Below are 22,871 nucleotides of genomic sequence, written 5' to 3'. Positions count from 1 at the left end.
GGGTAGGTGTGTTTTTAGTGAGTATGCCAGTCCAGAACTGAATTTCTAAAGGCCTGGTAGCCCACTTTTATTTAACCTCTTGACCACTGGGCACTTAAACCCCCTTCCTCACCAGACCAATTTTCAGCTTTCGGTGCTCTCACAATTTGAATGACAATTACTCAGTCATACAACATTGTGCCCATCTGAAATTTTTGTCCTTTTTTTCCCACAAATAGAGCTTTCTTTTGGTGGTATTTGATCACCCCTGCGATTTTTATTTTTTGCGCTATAAAAGAAAAAACACTGAAAATTCTGTAAAAAAAATTGTTTCTGTCATATTAGCAGGTATTGCGGAGTATTGGGTGGTATTGCAGAGTATTGGGGGGGTTATTGCAGAGTATGGGGGGGGGTTATTGCAGAGTATGGGGGGGGGGTTATTGCAGAGTATGGGGGGGGTTATTGCAGAGTATGGGGGGGGGGGTTATTGCAGAGTATGGGGGGGTTAAATGCAGAGTATGGGGGGTTAAATGCAGAGTATGGGGTTTAATTGCAGAGTATGGGGGGTATGGGGGTATTGCAGAGTATGAGGGGTTAATTGCAGAGTATTGCAGAGTATGAGGGGTTAATTGCAGAGTATTGCAGAGTATGAGGGGTTAATTGCAGAGTATTGCAGAGTATGAGGGGTTAATTGCAGAGTATTGCAGAGTATGAGGGGTTAATTGCAGAGTATTGCAGAGTATGAGGGGTTAATTGCAGAGTATTGCACAGGGAGGGAGGGATGGATCTGTGACTGCATGTGTCACAGATCCATCCCACAGCAGCTGCTGCTGCCTCCGCTCTCCCCCCTCTCCTCTCACACTGTACCGATCGGTACAGAGAGGAGAGGGAGGAACCGGCGTCATGACATGACGCCGGTTTGTTTACAAGTGATCGCTCCGTCATTTGACGGAGCGATCACGTGGTAAACCGCCGCTATCAGCGGCGATTTACCGCGATCTGTGATGCGCCGGGTCTTCTAGACCCGGCGCTCACAGATGATTCCGCGAGCGCGCCCCAGGGGGCGCGCGAGTGAAGGATTCTGGGAGGACGTCCCAGGGACGTCGTCCCGGAATAACTCCACCGCGCTGTAGCAGTATTTTCGCTATGGCGCGGTGGGGAAGAGGTTAAAAGCACATAAAGTTCACAAATACATCAGTAGCCCTCGCAGGGGGTTCCACTTGCATACTCAACACTTTAGCCTCCTGGCTTTCATTCTGCTGTTTCAGGCCTTTAGCCTAGGCCTTAAGTCAGCTCCTCAGAACAGTTTCCTAGAGTTAAAGGAGTTCTCTGACCTAAAACTTTTAACCCCCGCTGTGCCCGGGCTGTAAAAAAATAGAAAATAAACTGTCACTTACCTGCCTACGATCCCCCGTTGTTCCGATATCGCCGTCCCGTTCTCCGGTCCCGGTCTCTTCCGCTTCCTGTGTGTCGGTGACTCATAGTGCGCTCAGCCTATCAGTGGCCGCGACGGGACATTGCTGCGGCCGCTGATAGGCTGAGCGCACTATGAGTCACCGACACACAGGAAGCGGAAGGGGCCCGGGACCGGAGAACGGGACGGCGATATCGGAACAACGGGGGATCGTAGGCAGGTAAGTGACAGTTTATTTTCTATTTTTTTACAGCCCGGGCACAGCGGGGGTTAAAAGTTTTAGGTCAGAGAACTCCTTTAAGCTCTCTCCTAGCTTACTCCTGATCAGCGCCTTGCTGCTCAATCACCAATGACATTTGTCTCCTGCAGACATGCATACTCTGACTCCTCTCAGAGGGATGGGAGTCCACCTGACTCCCAGCACAGACTTCCTGTCTGTTGGGTGGGGGTCTGAGCCATAGTCAGGTCAGAACTAAATAGCCAAACACACAGCTGTGCAATTAGTGTGTCCTTCTCTCCAAAATCTGGCGTAAACCAGCAATCTTTAACCACTTGCTTACTGGACACATACACCCCCTTCCTGCCCAGGCGAAATTTCAGCTTCCGGCACTGCGACGCTTTAACTGACAATTGCGCGGTCGTGCGATGTGGCTCCCAAACAAAATTTACGTCCTTTTTTTCCCACAAATAGAGCTTTCTTTTGGTGGTATTTGATCGCCTCTGCGGTTTTAATTTTTTGTGCTATAAACAAAAAAAGAGCGTCAATTTTGAAAAAACACAATATTTTTTACTTTTTGCTGTAATAAATATCCCATTAAAAAAAAAAATTCTCAGTTTAGGCCGATACATATTCTTCTACATATTTTTGGTAAAAAAATAAAATAAAATATCGCAATAAGCGTATAGTGACTGGTTTGCGCAAAAGTTATAGCGCCTACAAAATAGGGGACATAATTTTGATTTATTTTAAACACAGAGCTCCACGTCCTGTCAGGGAGAGGAGACTGATGCTGTGTCTCTTGTACATAGGGACAACCATCGGTCACCTCCCCCAGTCAGTCCCCCTCCCCCACAGTAAGAATCACCTAGCAGGGAACACATTAAACCCCTTGATCGCCCCCTAGTGGTTAACCCCTTCACTGCCAGTCACATTTATACAGTTATCAGTGCATATTTATAGCACTGTTCGCTGTATAAATGTGAATGGTCCCAAAAATGTGTCAAAAGTGTCCGCCGCAATATCGCAGTCCTGACAAAAATCGCAGATCGCCGCCATTACTAGTAAAAAAAAAAATGTTTTAAATTTATAATTCTATCCCCTATTTTGTAGGCGCTATAACGTTTGCGCAAACCAATCAATATACACTTATTGTGATTTTTTTTTTACCAAAAATATGTAGAAGAATACATATTGGCCTAAACTGAGAAAAAATATATATATATTTTTTTTTTTAAATGGGATATTTATTATAGCAAAAAGTAAACAATATTATGTTTTTTTCCAAAATTGTATTTTTTTGTTTATAGAGCAAAAAATAAAAACCGCAGAGATGATCAAATACCACCAAAAGAAAACTCTATTTGTGGGAAAAAAAAGGACGTCAATTTTGTTTGGGAGCCACGTCGCACGACCGCGCAATTGTCATTCAAAGCATGACAGTGCTGAAAGCTGAAATTTCGCCTGGGCTGGTGGGGGCGGCACTGGTGGGCACTAAAGAGGAGGCACTGATAGGTGGCACTGAGAGGTGACAATTAGGCACTGATTGGCAGTACTGATGAGGTGGCACTGATGGGCTCTGAGAGGTGACACTAGTAGGCAGCACTGCTAGGTGACAATGAGGCACTGGTTGGCAGTACTGATGGGCACTGATACAAATGTAGTTTGGGTACAGTGTCGCATGACCGCGCAATTGTCATTCAAAGTGCGACAGCGCTGAAAATTGGCCTGGGCAGGAAGGGGGTAAAAGTGCCCGGTATTGAAGTGGTTAGACACCTGTAAAAGCCCAGGTGTACACGGACACTGTCTGACATTGAGAGGCTGGAAAAAGCAAAACAAAGAAGAGGCCTCTAAAAGCTGCATATAAAATACTCAGTGGGGTAGATTCACATACGCCGCCGTAATTTGAATTCCGCGCCCGCGTAGCGTTACGCCGATTCACAAAGGCAGTTACGCTGAAAAAATAGGCTTCCTCCACCGACGTAACTTGATTGTGGTGGCGTAGAATTGTGTGCAATATAACTTTGGCCGCTAGGGGCGCTTCCGTTGTTGTCGGCGTAGAATATGCTTATTTCCTAGATACGCCGATTCACAAACGTACGTGCGCCCGGCGTTCGTTTTTTACGTCGTTTGCGTTAAGGCTTTTTCGGCGTGAGGTTGTTCCTGCTATTAGGAGGCGCAGCCAATGTTAAGTATGGACGTAGTTCCCGCTTCGAAATTTTAATTATTTACGTTGTTTGCGTAAGTCGTTCGCGAATAGGGCTGGACGTAATTTACGATCACGTCGAAACCAATACGTCGTTAGGCCGTACTTGGAAGCAATGCACACTGGGAAATTCCAAGGACGGCGCATGCGCCTTTCGGGAAAAACGTCAATCACGTAGGGTCTCCAATAATTAGCATAAAACACGCCCCCTCATCCTCATTTGAATTAGGCGCGCTTACGCCGGCCCCATTTACGCTATGCCGCCGTAACTTAGGAGGCAAGTGCTTTAAGAATACAGCACTTGCCTCTCTGACTTACGGCGGCGTAGCGCAAATACGATACGCTGCGCCGCCGTAAAAATGCGCGGCTCTAGCTGAATCTAGCTCTCAGTGTGTATGAGGCATAAAGGCTGTGCAGAGCATGGAGGAAAATATCCCCCTCTATGATCTCTATCACACTGCCAGCACTGGGACATAAACACTGCAGGGGCAACAAACACCCAAAACAGACACCGAGCTCTTCACTGACAAGTCTCCCTGGAAACACCCACAGCGCGATCTGATTGGCTGCAGCTCTGTGCCCTGTACATTCACTGAGGGGGACTGGCAAGGACACGAGAAGCACATGTCTGTGTATCCCGGAAGTGGAATGTACCAACTGAAAGCCGGCTGGGGGGGGGGTGTCTATGTATAACATTTATAGACTGGAGAGGAAATGTCCACTGATAGCATCGAGTAGACGACTAGGCGTGAGCCAGAGAGACGCCCAGCCGAGCCGTGCTGAGGAGTGGGGGAGCGGTGGAGAGAGTTCTCACCCCCCCTGTCTCCTGTGTGAGTGGATGAGTCCGGAGTCTGGGCTGTCATGGCGCTGCCCTGTGTAAGGCTGGGAGCTCTGCGGCTCCGTTCCGGGGCTCTCTACAGGTAAGTGATGGAGGAGAGAGAAGACACTGAGCCTGTGTGCAGATACTCCGCCATCTCCCATCTAAAGAGAACCTGACACCAATCACTGAGGGACAACTTTCTTCATACAGGGGCCCCTAGCACATCCAAAGGGCCACATCCTGGTCATTTAGGGCTGGTGTGTTTGAGGGCTGCTTGTGTGCAAAATTGCATGAGAAATGTGCCTTGCACTTTGCTGTGCCGTTCATTGTGAGGCTCGGTACAGATCTGCGCGCGCGGGTAGGGCTGTCCAATCGTTTCAATGCTCTGTCTTACCTGTGAGAAGCCCCTCCCCTCATATTTAATTTAAATGGCGTTGCATGGTTTGGTGGGCACGCCAAGGCACGTCACGGGTACTTGTCTACCATTTATTGCTAGAAAATTACTTGAACCCCCCAAACATTTTATTTATATATATATATATATATATATATATATATATATATATATATATTATAATGCATTCCCGCGTGGGCTATAGGACAATGACGCGGGGCCGCGTGATCTGTCACAGGCTGTGTCCCCTGGATGCATCCGATGACTGATCTCTATATAGGCCCACTGCCAGTACCATCTGATCACTGTGACCAATCACTGCAGATCACATGACAATTCTAAACAATGGGTGGTTCCTTTCATGCCATTCATTGTATAGCCAATCGCAGCCCATCTGTACCATGTGATTAGCTTTGGGCAATCAAAACAAAAGACGCTGAACCAGTTTTATCCAGTAAAAAATGTTTGCTTATACCAATGAAATTCATTGGTATAAACCAGGGGTCTCCAAACTTTCTACACCAGTTTCCTGTCCTTCAATCTTTAGGGGGGCCAGACAGTGGGAGAAGAAAATGTCCTGGTGTCAGTGGGGGTAAACCATGCCCCATCATTGGTGTCAGCTAGAGCTGCATGATTCTGGCTAACATGAGAATCACAATTTTTTTTGCTTAGAAAAAAGATTATGATTCTCTCAGTGTAACATCATCTTTCAGGTTATAAATATTAAAATCGGGCTAACTTTATTGATTTGTGTTTCTTTTTATTTATTTTTATTCATTAAAGTGTATTTTTTTTTTTTTTTCTAAAAAAAAATTGCGTTTAAAAAACTGCTCTGCAAATACGGTGTGACATAAAATATTGCAAACAACCACCATTTTATTCTCTGGGGGCTCTGCTAAAAAAAAAAATATCATGTTTGGGTGTTCCAAGTAATTTTCTAGCAGCAAATAATGGTTTTTACTTGTAAGCAACAAATGCCAAAGGTTTGGTCTTTAACCACTTAAGGACCGCCTCCTGCACATATACGTCAGCAGAATGGCACGGCTGGGCACAGGCACGTACCTGTACGTCCTCTTTAAGTGCCCAGCCGCGGGGCGCGCACCCGCGGTCCTGATCGGCGCTGGAGTCCCACGATCAGTCCCCGGAGCTGAAGAATGGGGAGAGCTGTGTGTAAACAACAGCATCCCCGTTATTCAGTGTGGCGCTGTCATTGATCGTGCGTTCCCTGTTATAGGGAAACGCGATCAATGACGTCACACGTCCAGCCCTGCCCCCCTACAGTTAGAAACACAGATGAGGTCACGCTTAACCCCTTCAGTGCCCCCTAGTGGTTAACTCCCAAACTGCAAGTGTCATTTTCACAGTAAACAATGCGTTTTTTGCTGTGAAAATGACAATGGTCGCAAAAAAAATGTGTCAAAATTGGCCGAAGTGTCCGCCATAATGTCGCAGTCATGAAAAAAATCGCTGATCGCCGCCACTAGTAGTAAAAATTTTTTTTTTATAAAAATGCAATAAAACTATCCCCTATTTTGTAAATGCTATAAATTTTGCGCAAACCAATCGATAAACGCTTATTGCGATTTTTTTTTTTTTTTTTTTTTTTTTACCAAAAATAGGTAGAAAAATACGTATCGGCCTAAACTGAGGAAATTTTTTTTTTTATATATATTTTTTGGGAATATTTATTATAGCAAAAAGTAAAAAATATTGCATTTTTTTTTCAAAATTGTCGCTCTATTTTTGTTTATAGCGCAAAAAATAAAAACCGCAGAGGTGATCAAATACCACCAAAAGAAAGCTCTATTTGTGGGGAAAAAAAGTACGCCAATTTTGTTTAGGAGTCACTTCGCACGACTGCGCAATTGTCAGTTAAAGCGACGCAGTGCCGAATCGCAAAAACTGGCCGGGTCCTTTTCCTGCCTAAAGGTCCGGGTCTTAAGTGGTTAAACTTCCTTCATCTACATGCCAAGTTCTTTTCTTTTGATAAAAGAATGAAAAGATACTTTGTTTCTACTTATTCGGTGTTGTAAATGAAACTTGGTAGGCTGCCTGGAATTATTCCCCCCCCCCCCCCCCATCTGTGAGAACTTTCTGCACTTGTTAGACCGTGACATGCTGTTTTGAAGATCGGCAAGAGAAAAAGATCGTGATTTTGATTCCTAACGATTAATCGTGCAGCTCTAGTGTCGGCGGGAGGACTAGTGCCCCATCATTGGAATTATATCCTACTGTTGCTGATGGTGGGAAGAAAAATGCCCCAAGGGCCAAATAAAAACAAGCAAAGGGCCACATCCGGCCCCTGGGATGTAGTTTGGGGACCACTGCTAGAAGCAATTATATTGTGTAAAATAACAAAAAAAAAAAAAAAAAATCCTGATCGCTTCCACAGAGTAGCACACTGTTACTATGGAAACACTGTATTGCTTTGGTCACAGTGTGTTAAAAAAATAATATATATATATAAAATAAATAAATAAATTATACACTGTTCCTGATCTGTACTGCACTTGTGACGATATGTAAAACAAAAATGACTAAATACCTTGGACTGTGTACTTTCCAAAAAGGGTTAATTTGGGGGGTATTTGTACTGTCCTGACTTTTTAACCACTTAAGGACCGGACCAATATGCAGCTAAATGACCCAAGGGGTTTTTACAATTCAGCACTGCGTCGCTTTAACAGACAATTGCGCGGTCGTGCGACGTGGCTCCCAAACAAAATTGGCGTCCTTTTTTCCCCACAAATAGAGCTTTCTTTTGGTGGTATTTTATCACCTCTGCAGTTTTTATTTTTTGCGCTATAAACAAAAATAGAGCGTCAATTTTGAAAAAAAGGCAATATTTTTTACTTTTGCTATAATAAATATCCCCCAAAAACATATATACATTTTTTTTTCCTCAGTTTAGGCCGATACGTATTCTTCTACCTATTTTTGGTAAAAAAAAATCGCAATAATCGATTGGTCTGCTCAAAATTTATAGCGTTTACAAAATAGGGGATAGTTTTATTGCATTTTTATTAATTTTTTATTTTTTTACTACTAATGGCGGCGATCAGTGATTTTTTTCGTGACTGCGACATTATGGCGGACACTTCGGACAATTTTGACACATTTTTGGGACCATTGTCATTTTCACAGCAAAAAATGCATTTAAATTGCATTGTTTATTGTGAAAATGACAGTTGCAGTTTGGGAGTTAACCACAGGGGGCGCTGAACGTGTTATGCTTCACCTAGTGTGTGTTTACAACTGTAGGGGGGTGTGGCTGTAGGACTGACGTCATCGATCGAGTCTCCCTATAAAGGGGATCACCCGATCGATACGCCGCCATAGTGAAGCACGGGAAAGCCGTGTTTACATACGGCTCTCCCCGTTCTTCAGCTCCGGGGAGTGATCGCGACGGAGTGGCTATAAACGAATAGCCACGCTGTCGTCCCGGATCGCTCCCCGAGGTTTAGCGACCGCCGCATGTAGTGGGGGGGGGGGGGGGGTCCCGATCGGACCCCCGACCCACGTCTAGGCAGGCACGTACATGTACGTTGATGTGCCTGTCCGTGCCATTCTGCCGACGTATATCTACATGCGGCGGTCGGGAAGTGGTTAAGGCCTCAAGAAATAAGATAGTCGGTCATTATATCACGATTGATAATTTTTCACATATACCATAGTTTGTGGACTTCATCTTTCAACTTTCCTACAGATTAAATAATATATACTGATTTAGGGTATTTTCACCAAAGAAATGTAGCAGAATATGTTTTGACCTAAATTTATGAAGAAAGATTATTTATTTGCAAAATACGTGTTTTTCAAAATTTTTAGTCCCAACTTTTTTTTCTTTTTTCATTTATTTAGCAAAATGTTAAAAACCAGTGGTGATTACCAACAGAAGAAAGCTTTATTTGTGTGAAAAAAAAGAGAAACATTTAGTTTGGGTACAGTGTTGCATGACCGCGCAATTGTCAAAGTGTGACAGTGCTGAAAGCTGGAAATTGGCCTGGGCAGGACAGGGTGAAAGTGTCTGGTGTTGAAGTGGTTAAAGGAGAAGTCCAGCCTGAGATTTGTAGGCTGGGCTTCTTCTCTGAGTCACAGGAGTAGAGGTCGACCGATATATCGGCCGATTTTTGGCATTTTTTAATTAATCGGCATCGGCCGATTGTTTAAAAAAAAGAAAGAAAAAAAAAGCCGATGTACTTCAGCGCGACTTGCATTGACTTCTATGATACAGAACTCCATGTTTCCCGTGGAGCGACTTGTCTCTGGGCAGCCTGCCAAGTGTGAGAAAAGATACAATGGCCCAGATTCACGTAAGGCAGCGTAACTTTGTGTGGGCGTAGCATATCTTATTTACGCTACGCCGCCGCAACTTAGAGAGGCAAGTGCAGTATTCACATAGCACTTGCGTCCTAAGTTACGGCGGCGTAGCGTAAATGGGCCGGCGTAAGCGTGCGTATTTCAAAGTAGGCAGGTCGTGGGCGTGTTGTATTTAAATTAAGCGTGACACCATGTAGATGCATGGCCTGACGAACGGCGCATGTGCGCGCATGCTCAGTATCGCGTCGAATTTACGCCCTAAGATATGCCGGCTCAATGTCTGTGACGTGAACGTCACCTACGCACAGCCCCATTCACGTACAACTTACGTAAACGACGTAAAAAGATACGCTTGTTCCGACGTCCATACCTTGCATGGGCTGCGCCATCTAGAGAGCAGCTTTATCTTTACGCTGGCGTATGTCTTACGTAAACGGCGTAACTGATTGCGACGGGTGTACGTACGTTCGTGAATCGGTGCATCTTGCTCATTTACATATTCGACGTGGAAATTAACGGAAGCGTCACCTAGCGGCCAGCGTAATTATGCACCCATGATACGACGGCGTACGAGACTTACGCCGCTCGTATCTTGGCTGAATTTATGCGTAACTGATTCTATGAATCAGGCGCATAGATACGACGGCGCACATCCGAACTTACGACGGCGTATCTGGAGATACGCCGTCGTAAGTCTTTGAGAATCTGGGCCAATATTTCTACTTATCAATGAACTGAACTCCTGTGTAGAAGTTCTCAGTTTAACCATTTAAAGACTAAATCTTTTCTGACACTTGTTGCTTACAATTAAAAATCCTAATATAATATAATATAATATAATATATGTGTATGTGTGTTTTTAGCAGAGACCCTAGGGAATAAAATAGCGGTTGTTGCAATATTTTATGTCACACGGTGTTTGCGCAGCGGTCTTTTAAACGCAATTTTTGGGGAAAAAATACACTTCAATGAAATTAGACCGTTTTTTTTCTTTTTCGTCCAAAAGTTTTGATTACCTGTTTTTGTGCCTGATTCCCTTACCGAAGATGGCCGGGGCAGCATCCAAGAGCCGAGGGATTGATCGGCTTTGGGTGCCGACATCGCAGGCGCCCAGGACATGTAAGTGACCATATATTAAAAGTCAGCAGCTGCAGTATTTGTAGCTGCTGACTTTTAATATTTTTTTTTTTTTCGCGGGAACTCCGCTGCTTTTACACTGGAGCGGGCAGGCGCTATTCAGCTGCTAGTGGGACGCATATAACCCAGCTAGAGGTTAAATGCACCCGTGTAGCACCGATGCAGAAGCGCTTTGCAGGCCCATTCATTTCAATTGGCAGGAGTGGTGGAGGAGCGCTCCAAAGATGCTGCTTGCAGGACTTTTTTTAACGTCCTGCCAGCGCACCGCCTCAGTGTGAAAGCACTTGGGCGTTCACACCGAGACTGCAGGGGAGCCGTTTTGCAGGCACTTTACAGGTGTTACTTTTAGCCCAAAAGTGCCTGAAAAACACCCCAGTGTGAAAGGGGTCCAACTGTGAGATTTTATGAGATGCAGGGGGAATTTTTTTTTAAATCTGCCTAAAAAATAGGCATTTTATATCGGCCATCGGCAATTTCTAAATATCGGCATCGGCCAGAGAAAAACCCATATCGGTCGACCTCTACACAGGAGTGCAATTCGTTTTGCACTCCTGTGACCCGTTTCGATCCGCCAGGTGCCTTGACTGATGGCAGTCTCAGAGAGTCGTGGAGGATCAGAGCAGGAGAGATGCTGACAGTCAACATCTCTCCGCTCGGGGGGGGAATGAGAACCGAGCCATCGGCGATGTTTGGTGGCTCGGTTCTCAGTGCAGAGATGTCGGTGGGGACAGATGCAGCATCGGTCCAATGTTGCATCCACCTAGGTAAGTATAAATATAAAAAAAAAATCCCATACTTCTCTTTTAAGCAGAGGCCCTAGCGAATAAAATGGTGGGTGTTGCAAGCGATATTTCTACAGCAGTTTTTCAAACACAATTATTTTTTTTAAATGCACTTTAATGAATTCTAGTGCACGCAAACACAATGGAATACCCAATTTTTTGGTTAAATATAAAAGATGATGTTGCACCAAGTAAATAGATAACAAACATGTCATGCTTTAAAACTATGCACACTTGTGGAATGGCAAAATACTACGGTAAGTTATATTATCCATAGGTGATGCTTTAAAAGCCTTTACAGGTTACTAGTTTAGATTTGCACAGGAGGTCTGGTACTATTATTGCTCTCACTCTGACATTTGGGGGGATCACACTTCTCTTTTAACCAGTTATGGACGTTCAAGCAAGCAGCCCGTCCCTAGTCTACTGGCCTTAGCACCCATGTGAGCAAGGCCTAGATCTCAAAGATAACTGTACCGATTTAATAATAAATATTTGTAAATTCTAAATGTGTCTTTAATAGACTTATTTTGTTGCTTTCTCCAGGTTCCTATGTAGAAGCAGTAGCCACCAAGCAGCTGCTGGTAGGTGTCTATTTTCTCCATTTGCTTATAATATTTTTGCCATTTTTCTTTTAATGTGTACCTGTCCATGCATACCGGTGATAGACATTTTATAGAGCTAGAATAATATTATAGGGTTTGGAGCTTCACCGCCAGCTAGAGACTAGCAACTTCTATTCAGCATGGGGCATAATATGTCCAGATGTCAGAAATCTAAATGCTAGATATTTGCTAAACTTCCAGCTCTTGGGCCTCTTTCTCACTAGGACGGGGGCGGTGGTAAGGCTCCGCTATTTTTAGCGGTGCTTTACCATCAACTTTGTTGCGCTATTTGGCCGATAGCGGGGCACTTTTACCCCCCCCCCCCACTAGCGGCCGAGAAAGGGCAAAAACCACTGCAAAGCGCCTCTGCAGACCCATTGATTTCCAAAGATGCTACTAGAAGGACTTGTTTACTGTCCTGCTAGCGCACTGCTCCAGTGTGAAAGCAGCGGCTGTTTCAGGTCGCTTTGCAGGCGCTATTTTTAGCATTATAGCGCCTGAAAAGCGACCCAGTGTGAAGGGGATCTAAAAGCAAAACACTATGTGTGGCGGAAAACTAACACTGCACATCACCCTGAACACACCATCCCCACCTTGAAACATTTTTGGGGGGGCGCAAACAAACGAAAAAAAAACCCCCATCAATTTGCAGCCTCACTGTGCCCATCAAATGCAGCCATTGTGCCTTAATATTGTCGCCACTGTGACATAAAATTGTCGCCACTGTGCCATGCCATCAATTGTCGCCACTGTGCCATGCCATCAATTGTCGCCACTGTGCCATGCCATCAATTGTCGCCACTGTGCCATGCCATTGTCGCCACTGTGCCCATCAATTGCCGCCAGTTTGCCCCTAAAATGCCGCCAGATTGACACCCCCCCGCCTGGCACTTACCTTTCTCGGTCAGCCATCTCCTCGGATCCTCCTCTATGATCCCTCAAAGTAGTCCTCAGGCTGTAATCGGAAAGCCTATCTGATAGACACTTCCAAAGACAACCAGCTGCCGTTATTCAGATGGCTGGCGCTCACCAGGGGGCCGGCTATCTGAATAATGGGCAGCGGCGACAATACATAGATTCATGCAATGCATGAATCTATGTATTGTTTTTCAGTGGTGGTGTTTTTCTATGGACGCACCGCCACTGCAATGTAATCACCTTTGTTATATGACCGCTTTTTGAGTGTCTTGTCAGCACTAAATCAGGCATGAGATGGGATGGCCATACAGATTGACACTTCTGCTCTGACAGAGAGAAAAGGTAAAGCTGCACTAATATAACAATTTAAGAACAGAAATTCAGATTTAATAGCATTGAGCATGCAGGAGAGGTGAGGTGCAGATTATTGCAACAAAAATTTGCCAGCAGGATCAATTTTGGGGGGGGGGGGGGGGGGTTCAATTGCATTATGATGTGGGATCTACAGTACATTTTTGGAGTCGTAGATGTGGTAAAGTAAGTGCCTGTCGAACATCGCCCCTTTTTCAGTGGCGGCTGGTGCTAAACTTTTAGGGGGGTGGAAAAAAATCATTTTTTTTAATGAAAAAATATGACAGCAATAAATTTGGCCCATTTTTTTTTTTTTATATATTGTGAAAGATAATGTTACGCCGAGTAAAATGATACCCAACATGTCACGCTTAAATTGCGCCCGCTCGTGGCATGGCGTCAAACTTTTACCCTTAAACTATTGCTCTCGCTCTAACGATCGCGGCGATACCTCACTTGTGTAGTTTGAACACCGTTTTCATATGCGGACGCTACTCACGTATGCGTTCGCTTCTGCGCGCAAGCTCTTCGGGACGCTTTAAAAAAAATTTTTTTTCTTATTTATATTTATTCATTTTATTATTTTTTACACTGGAAAAAAAAATCACTTTTATTCCTATTACAAGGAATGTAAACATCCCTTGTAATAGAAAAAAAGCATGACAGGTCCTCTTAAATATTAGATCTGGGGTCAAAAAGACCTCACATCTCATATTTAGACTTAAATGCAAAAAAAAAAAATGTGCCTTTTAAGACGCATGGGCGGGACTGACGTTTTGACGTCACTTCCGCCGTGCTATTCTATGGGGACGGGTGGGGGCCATCTTGCCCTCACTCGCATCCCCACACAGCACGTGAAAGGACCCGATCGCCTCCGCGGAGACCACCGTTATCTTTTACAGGACCGCTCACACTAAAGATGGATATCTCGGTTGTGGCAGCAGCTGCTGCCCTTACCGAGATATCCATCTGTAAAGTGCCGCCGTATATAGTCGTAAGGCGGTCGGGAAGTGGTTAACCACTTAAAGTCCAAATCTTTTTCTGACACTTGTTTTTTAAGTTAAAATCAATATTTTTTGCTACAAAATTACTTGGAACCCCCAAACATTATATATATTTTAGCAGAGACCCTAGGGAATAAAATGGCAATTGCTGAAATATTTTATGTCGCACTGTATTTGCCCAGCGGTCTTTCAAATGCATTTTTTGGGGGGAAAAAATACACTTCAATGAATAAAAAAATAAACAGTAAAGTTAGCCCATTTTTTTTTTTTTTTTTTTTTTTATGTGAAAGATGATGTTACGCCGCGAGAATAGTGAGAGAATTGTGATCTATCTTCTAAGCAAGAAAATCGTGATTCTCATTTTAGCCAGAATCGTGCAGCTCTAGCCTCCTGTCCTGATTGGCCGGGAGGAGAGGCCAGGAACCAATGGCGAATATTGATTTGCTAGTGTCACAAGTGGGTGGGTTTTGCGCCACAAGCCCAACATTTTTCAAGTCGATTAGAGGCTCAGGCTCTAATCATGTTCTGGGGGGGGGGGGGGGGGGAAGAATCAAATCCGGCACCCGCATGCAAACTAGAGGGTGGAGCCCTTGCACCTATTTATGGACCGACTGCCACTGCTTACTGTTCTTATTGTCACTGTCAAAAGTGTGGTTGGGGGGGCTACAGTATATTCTTCTTGTGTTCATGTATATCTGCTTCTTTTCTTTTTGACAGCTGCAGAAGAAATAGACATTCCAAAGAAGAAGACCTGGTCAGTGATTTAAAGTTGATATTGAGAGTTGTTTGCCAGCATTGCTTGTATGATCACTGTGTGTGTGAATATATAAAGTATGTGTGTGCCCTTGCTGCCATGAAATGGCAGGAGAAGGTGGATCAACAGCAGCAGACTGGTATGGAAGGAGAAGGCATGCTTAGAATGTTACAAGGAAGGGTTATAGCTGAACTCCAGCTTTTGTTACACTTTACATGTTCCAAGCTGGCCCAAACAAACTATGTCCCCCACTAACGTGAGGCCGCTGGATGTGCTGTATAAACTGTATTTAGCTGCGTCTGCATACAGCACTGTGTTCTGGGTGCGAGCCGAGACTTTCCTGTCCATCTGAGAGGCGCTCAGCCAGTCATTGAAAGTGATGTATTCTAGCATTGAATACATGAGGGGTTGGCTGATGTCACCACCTCTGACCAATCGTAGGAAGCTTTGTATTCATTGCTAAAATACATTGCTTCCTCTGATTGGCTGGGCGGCAATCGGATAGACTCCAGGGTGTTTTTCCATGTATGAGACAGGAAGTCTCGGCTCGCACTCGGAACACAGTGCAGTATGCTGCCTCGGCTATATCCAGTTTATACAACACATCCAGCAACCTCACATGTTAGTGAAGGACAATAGTTCATTTGGGCCAGCTTGGAACTATATAAAGTATAACTTTTAAGATGAGATCGGTGATTAGCTGATGTAAACTTAAGCAGCCCTCCCTAAGTCTGAGCTATTGTATTCTGACAGCAGGGTGACTCTCCTGCCATCAGAATACACTGATCAGCACAGAAGTCTATAGCCTGCGGTGCTGATTAAAGTGGGGGGCATCCAGCAGCATAGTTGTACAAAAGTTGATTGAAATGCGGCCAGTCACTGCTGAACCAGCCGAAATGTATTCTATCTATGGCCAGCTTAACAGAAGAGATCTATGCCCAATCCAGATATATAGCTAGTTTCAGGTAGGGCGGCGCATCTTTCAGGCGGCGTAGCGTATCGTATTTACGCTATGCCGCCGTAAGTCAGAGAGGCAAGTGCTGTATTTACAAAGCACTTGCCTCCTAAGTTACGGCGGCGTAGCGTAAATGGGGCCGGCGTAAGCACGCCTAATTCAAATGAGGATGAGGGGGGCGTGTTTTATGTAAATGATTGGTGACCCGATGTGATTGACGTTTTTTACGAACGGCGCATGCGCCGTCCGTGTACATATCCCAGTGTGCATTGCTCCAAAGTACGCCGCAAGGATGTATTGGTTTAGACGTGAACGTAAATTACGTCCAGCCCCATTCACGGACGACTTACGCAAAAAACGTAAAAATTTTGACGCGGGAACGTCGGCCATACTTAACATTGACTAGGCCAGCTATTTGTTCGACTAACTTTACGCCGGAAAAAGCCGTACGGAAACGACGTAAAAAAAATGCGCCAGGTACGTTTCTGAATCGGCGTATCTAGTCATTTGCATATTCTACGCCAAACGGAAGCGCTACCTAGCGGCCAGCATAAATATTGCACCCTAAGATACGACGGCGTAGGAGACTTACGCCGCTCGTATCTTAGCCTAATTTAAGCGTATCTGGTTTCCAGAATACGCTTAAATTTAGGACGGTGTCGATTCAGAGTTACGTCGGCGTATCTACTCATACGCCGGCGTAAAGCTATCTGAATCCAGCTAATAAACTTTAACCACTTGACCTCTGGAACCCCTCCCCTCTTCATGATCAGGCCATTTTTTGCGATACGGCAATGCATTACTTTAACTGAAAAATTGCGCAGTCATGCGACGCTGTACCCAAATAAAATGTATGTCTTCTTTTTTTTCACAAATGGAGCTTTCTTTTCTTCTTCCTTTTTTTTTTTTTTTTTTTTCCTGCCGCTACCAAGAATTCCAGGATTGTGTGTATCTAAAAAGGCATTGATGTGTTTTTTTTTTTTTTTCTACTTTTAAGGGATAAAACAGCTGTTCTGCAGGCACTAGCCTACACCGTGAACCATGTAAGTTTGATATTATTTTATTATGTGAGTCTGTATGCACTTCTTTTTTTTTTTTTTCTAACACCAGTTTTTCTGTTTTCCTATATAGGACCCAACATCGGCTGGCTATAGTTTTCAAGATGATCCTTACCTCTTGCCAAGATCGAATGCCGATTATGTAAAATTATTTAACATATATTTGTGTTCCATTTTGACTGTTGGCCAATATTTTACCATTTAACTAATATGCCTAAATTTGTGTAAGAGATTACCAAACCCATAGAGCAAGTCGGTTGACTAGGAGGTTGCAAGTCTTCCTCAGTACATAGCAAATGCTATTGAAAAATCTTTCACACACCATGGACACAATATATATGGAATTGCTATCCCTCTGTCTTATATCCATGGATGTATCTGTTGTATCATGGCAATGAAAGGGTGTTTTAAATCCATAGGTGACAATTACTAAAACTTGAGTGTGCAATAAATCTGGTGCAGCTCTGCATAGAAACCAATTGGCTTTTAGGGCCCTTTCACACGGAGCGGATCAGTAATGATCCACTCCGTGTGTCCGCAAAGCTTAGCAGGGATCCTCCGTAAAATCCCTGTTGAGCTGGCAGCTGACAGGGCGGTCCCCGCACACTGTGCAGGGACCGCCCTGTCTTTCCTCCGCTCTCCCCTATGGGGGATCGGGCGAACACGGACCGTATGTCCGTGATCATCCGATCTGATCCGGCAGACGGAAGAAAAATAGGATTTCTTCCGTCTGCAAATGCGGACCTTTGCGAAGGTGGACAAATTACAAGTGTCAGCGGATGTTCATCCGCTGACACCCATAATCACATAGGGACCCATGTATGTCCCGTTTTCATCCGCAAACGGACGGATGAAAATGTGGACATACGGTCCGTACGTGTGAAAGGGCCCTTAGGTTTTATTGTCAAAGCTTAATTGAACACGCTAAAATAGAGCGGATTGGCTCCCATGCACAGCTGCACCAGATTCTGAGTGCTCCAGTTTTAGTAAATTAACCCCTTAGGTTCCAGTGAGTCACTTACACTCAGTTGATTCTGCAATAAATATGCACAAAATTGCTATTGATTCAGCACTTCCATTAATGAGATCCTCATTATCCAAGTGCCAAGAGCTGGATGGGCATAGGATCAGGGAGTTTCTGAACCCCCAGAAAATGGGGGTGACTGAACTCCAAGTGTAGAAGTGGCAGCAATCCAAAACTTAAGGGCTAAGTTCACTTTATTTTCAAAATTCTAGCTCCCCTTTGTACCAATAGAGCATTAATGTAAAAAAAACGGGTGAACAAATATCTGCGCTAACTTAAAAGTAAAAAAGTGCAGAGCAGCTAGCACAGTTTGTAGATAAGCAAACAAAAACAATATAACCCAATAGTGCAGCGCTCAAAATAAAATGGAAAATGAATCCAAATATACAATGTATGTGATATAAAGTCCACAAAATCCTATATTTACATTGTTTATTTGAATATAGATTTTGTGGACTTTATATCACATACATTGTATATTTGGATTCATTTTCCATTTTATTTTGAGCGCTGCACTATTGGGTTATAGAGCATTAATGTACTTCTTTTGCAAAAATAAAACTGCTTTCCATTTATTCTATGCACGCTTACCTCACTGTCTTTATGGCTGTTTCAAAACGCTGCTCGATTACTTCTGCTTTTACTTCCTGGTCAGACTTCAGGTCAGGGATAGCCCGGGGGCCACATGTGGCCCGCGGAGCCCTCTGATGTGGCCCTCGGCCTCCTGCTCTGTAATGGTGGGTTGGCAAGCCCAGATCGCAGGTTGCCGACCCGCCATACCACAGCAGTGTTGTAAATGAAGCTGGTGGTAGAGGAAGAAGCGGCTGCGGAGTAGAGTCCCATAAGCCGACGCTTCCTCTACATCGCCGGTACCCTTTCGTCTGGGTGGATAGGAGGGCCATAGCGTAGCCGTGACCTGTCATCCGCCTGATCTGCTCATTGTGGCCCTCGACTGGTTACCATGTTGCTTAAGTGGCCCTTGCTCTTCAAAAGGTTGGGCACCCCTGCTTTAGGTCATGGCACAGGAAGGATTTGACCAGCTGAGGGTGGATGATGCAGCGTGTGTGCTAATCTGATCAGTTGGTCAACTCCTTCCTGTGTCATGACCTAAAGTCTGTCCAGGATGTAAGGCAGTAATAGAGTAGTGTTTTGAAACTGCAATAAAGAGAGTGAGGTAAGCGTGCATGGAATAAATGAAAAGCTGTTTTATTTTTTCAAAAGAAGTACATTAATGCTATAGTGCAGTGATGGCGAACCTTGGTACTTCAGATGTTTTGGAACTACATCTCCCATGGTGCTCAAACACACCGAAGAATGCATGAGCATCATGGGAAATGTAGTTCCAAAACATCTGGGTGCCAAGGTTCGCCATCACCACTATAGTGGTACAAAGCGGAGCTGAAATTTAGAAAAAAAGTGAACTTGGCCTTTAAAGACCCCTAAATAAATGAATGTATGATGAATGGCCCAACTGTTACCTGATCATGCCTTTAGCCTCCCCAGACGGCAATGGTCACCTATGCATACTGTCACTGTCATCTTGGCATATTTCGGGCTTTAGCATGAACGCTATATTATAGTTATAGTAAACTGCTAAATATTTAAAAAGGCCAATAGCTTTAGTGTAAGTATTGTGAATACTTTACTCTTTTTGTTTTCACCACTTGATTTTTCTCTCATTCTATCCACTGGTTGAGCCTAGGTTCACACTGCTGCAGGATTGAAGTTGTGCGATTTCAGCTGAAATCGCACTATTTCATCCCGCTGTCAGTCCGACGATTTCAGAGACATCTGTGCGGTTTCCTGCATGTTCATTGAAATCGCACCTGAAATCGCCCAAATTAGTACAGAAACTACTTTTAGGAATCGGTGCGGCGCCATAAAGTCGGCGTTGCACTGATTCAGACGGTTTCATTGTGGACAATAGCTGCTGATTTGGCATGCGATTTTTGACACGTCAGATCGCATTCCAAGTCGCATCAATGTGAACCAGGGCTCAATTAGAGAATAATCAGTCAATTCCATGCTGAACAGCCTGGATGGAGAAATCGCCACTGCAGGGTATTGCGTTCGGCCAGCAACAGCACTGGCGTCTGTCTGAATACCCGATCAGTGATTGTAGTTGATAAGAAATTGAGGTAAGGCCGATAAAGTTCCACACGGCTCAGTTGAGTTGTAATTTGACTTTTGTTGAGCTGGGTGGTGCTCACAGGGCTACCCATGGGTCAAATTTCATCTGATTTAGACCCCTTTCACGGCCATAGCATCGGCGGTAAAACGCCGCTATTTTACTGTTGGATTTGCAGCGCATTTCGGCCGCTAACGGGGTGCTTTTAACCCCTGCTAGCGGCCGAGAAAGGGTTCATACCGCCGTCAATGCACCGATGCAAAGAAGCTGCTGGCAGGACTTTTTCTGATGCCCTGCCGGGGCACCGCTCCGGTGTGAAGAGCAGCTGTTTAAGGGCGGATTGCAGGTGCTATTTTTAACGCTATACGCCTTCCTCAGTGTGAAAGGGGTCTTGGCAAAATTTCGGCTCAAATTTGGGCTTTGTTATGGGGACTTTTTACTCTAAAGCTGTGTGAACATGGTTTAGATTTTTCTTCATTCAGCTGGCGGTCTGATAAAAAAAAACCCTCCCTATCACCCCAGGCGACATTGTATTCTGCCAGTGGGGACTCTCCACTGGCGGAATGTACTGATCAGCGGCTGCACCGTCTGATCAATGACAGTTTTCCAGTGTGGCTGTTCTGACGATCGGCTTCTGTCGAACACGGAAGGCCAGGCCACCCTAAGATGGTTTTTCTATTATAACCACAGGTTTAACTTTGTCTTTTAATGGGGATTATATTGTATGAGTTTCATTTAATTTGTGAAGGATTCGTGGGAAAAATGTCCAAAATCTCATATGGTGTGTGTGTGTGTGTGTGTGTGTGTGTGTGTGTGTGTGTTTTTATTTTTTTTCTCTATGAAACCTCTTTTAGAGATTGTGCCAAATGCTGGTACAGTGGCATTGTAACTTGAGATTGTGTTTTTGTCTTTTCATTCAGAATATATATTCCATGTCGAAAGAGTCGGGAAGAAATGCTGCAAAATATATAGTGAACATGTATCCCAATCTATTTGAGAACAACATAGCCGAGCCTCTTATTCCAGTACGTAAACAGTATGTTACATATCAACTGTAGACAAATGGTTAAATGCACAGTTGAAGTCCATATATGTTGTCTTTTTACAAGTCAAAGAATTTGTGCAACCAGTGTTGTGATTCAGAGACTACTGCAGGATAGCCTAGCCAGGTGCAAATCTATATAGCAAGGCATGAATACATTCCCAGCTCCCTGACTGGACAATAAACGAGGAGCAGCAAACTACTGAGATCATTTTTAGTAGACAGTGGGCTGAAGTCCACTGTCCAATGACATTACAGAACTGGTCCAGGCTCAGGAAACACCGCAACAATGGAGTCGGCCACATGCCTGGACCGGCCTGGCCTCTCGGCGAGCCGCTGAGAGCCTAAACCAGCCGCACCCGGCCACTCCATTGACAGTCACTGGCTCTCTGCTCAGGGAGCTCTGAGAATGTGTTGGATCGCTCGGCTCTCAGTAGGTGCCGGGGACAGGTGCAGCATCAGACCAATGCTGCATCCACTTATGTAAGCATGAATCTGCAAAAACCCCAAACTTTATACTGCTTTTAAGCACAGCCTTTTGCTGGCCATAGCTGGATTGAATCTCAACCTGCTGAACAAACTGGCTAAGATTCAATCCATGTATGGGCAGGCTGGTTGTACTGTCGAAAATGGCATCATCTATGGCTTGCCTTATTGGCTAAGAGGGTTGGTCCTCCCTCGCTTAGTACTGCTATACAGGATGGTACAAAAGGCTAATATCAAAATGGTTTCAGGTAGGGATGCAACGGATCACAGTTGATCCGTGATCCGAACGGGTCACCCCCTTCGGATCAGAACACACGGTGTTATTCCTGCGGCTCCGGAGCTAGGCCGAAGCCGCGGCCTTTCCTAATGTTATGGCCAAGGCTCCGGAGCTAGGCCGAAGCCGCGGCCTTTCCTAACGTTATGGCCGCGGCTTCGGCCTACCTCCGGAGCCGCGGCCATAACGCTAGGAAAGGCCGCGGCTTCGACCTAGCTCCGGAGCCGCAGGAATAACATTAGGAAAGGCCGCGGCTTCGGCCTAGCTCCATAGCCGCGGCCATCTTGGTACACCCGGTGGTGGCCCTCCTCTGTTTACACCCACAGAGGAGGAGCCCGCACTCGTGGGACACACGCTGGGAGTGTCTGTACTGCCCGAGGGGGGTCTCTTGCCCTGAGAGGAGGGGGGGGTCTCTTGTACTGAGAGGAGGGGGGGGTGTTTGCACCGAGGGGGTACTATAGTTGGTGGGGGGGGGATTTGTTGCCGATCCGTGACTCCTGATCCGAGCAACGATCCGAACCGTGAGTTTTTTGATCCGTTGCACCCCTAGTTTCAGGTGCTCCTATTAGTAGCGTTATTAAGCTGTATTGGCTGTTATGTTTGATATCTGCCCGGAGACCAGCTTTTAACTTGTATGTAAAAGCAAGAACAAAAATATAATCTACTGTAGCCTACCCATATAGAATGTCAATCAAAAGTACTTAATTTAGCTTTTAACATTCGATTTTGTTAATTCGAGAAAATTATAACCATCCTGCTCCTTCGAACGTTGTCAGTACGGTCTAAAACGAATGTTGATTTGACCGCACTAACCATTAGAAATACAAACGAATGACGAAATACAATTAGTGTGTGTGTAAAATATATATTTAGGGCTTGAATTTAAAAATGTTGGTGATTTATCATAACATCAAAAAATATCAACTTCATAAAGATAATCGTCCTTGTGGGTATTGAGCCTGGACCCAAAACAAGAGCGCAAATGCCTAATGCATTACCTTAG

General features: G+C 44.7%; 1 protein-coding gene across 1 annotated transcript in view; it reads left to right on the top strand.

The window, feature by feature from the left end:
• The first annotated feature begins 4,550 nt into the window (after nt 1-4,550).
• Nucleotides 4,551-22,871, top strand: part of PTCD3 (pentatricopeptide repeat domain 3) — a 111,471-nt gene continuing 93,150 nt past the window's right edge. The window contains exons 1-6 of the mRNA XM_040335454.1: nt 4,551-4,736; nt 11,816-11,853; nt 14,865-14,901; nt 16,854-16,899; nt 16,988-17,056; nt 20,987-21,091. Of these exons, the coding sequence (XP_040191388.1) occupies nt 4,678-4,736; nt 11,816-11,853; nt 14,865-14,901; nt 16,854-16,899; nt 16,988-17,056; nt 20,987-21,091 (354 nt within the window). The 5' untranslated portion in view covers nt 4,551-4,677. The remainder of the gene's footprint in view (nt 4,737-11,815; nt 11,854-14,864; nt 14,902-16,853; nt 16,900-16,987; nt 17,057-20,986; nt 21,092-22,871) is intronic.

This window comes from Rana temporaria, chromosome 1, assembly GCF_905171775.1.
Source record: "Rana temporaria chromosome 1, aRanTem1.1, whole genome shotgun sequence".
Taxonomy (NCBI): Eukaryota; Metazoa; Chordata; class Amphibia; order Anura; family Ranidae; genus Rana; species Rana temporaria.
Note: the sequence above shows the minus strand (reverse complement) of the source record. Positions and strands in the feature narration are given on the sequence as shown.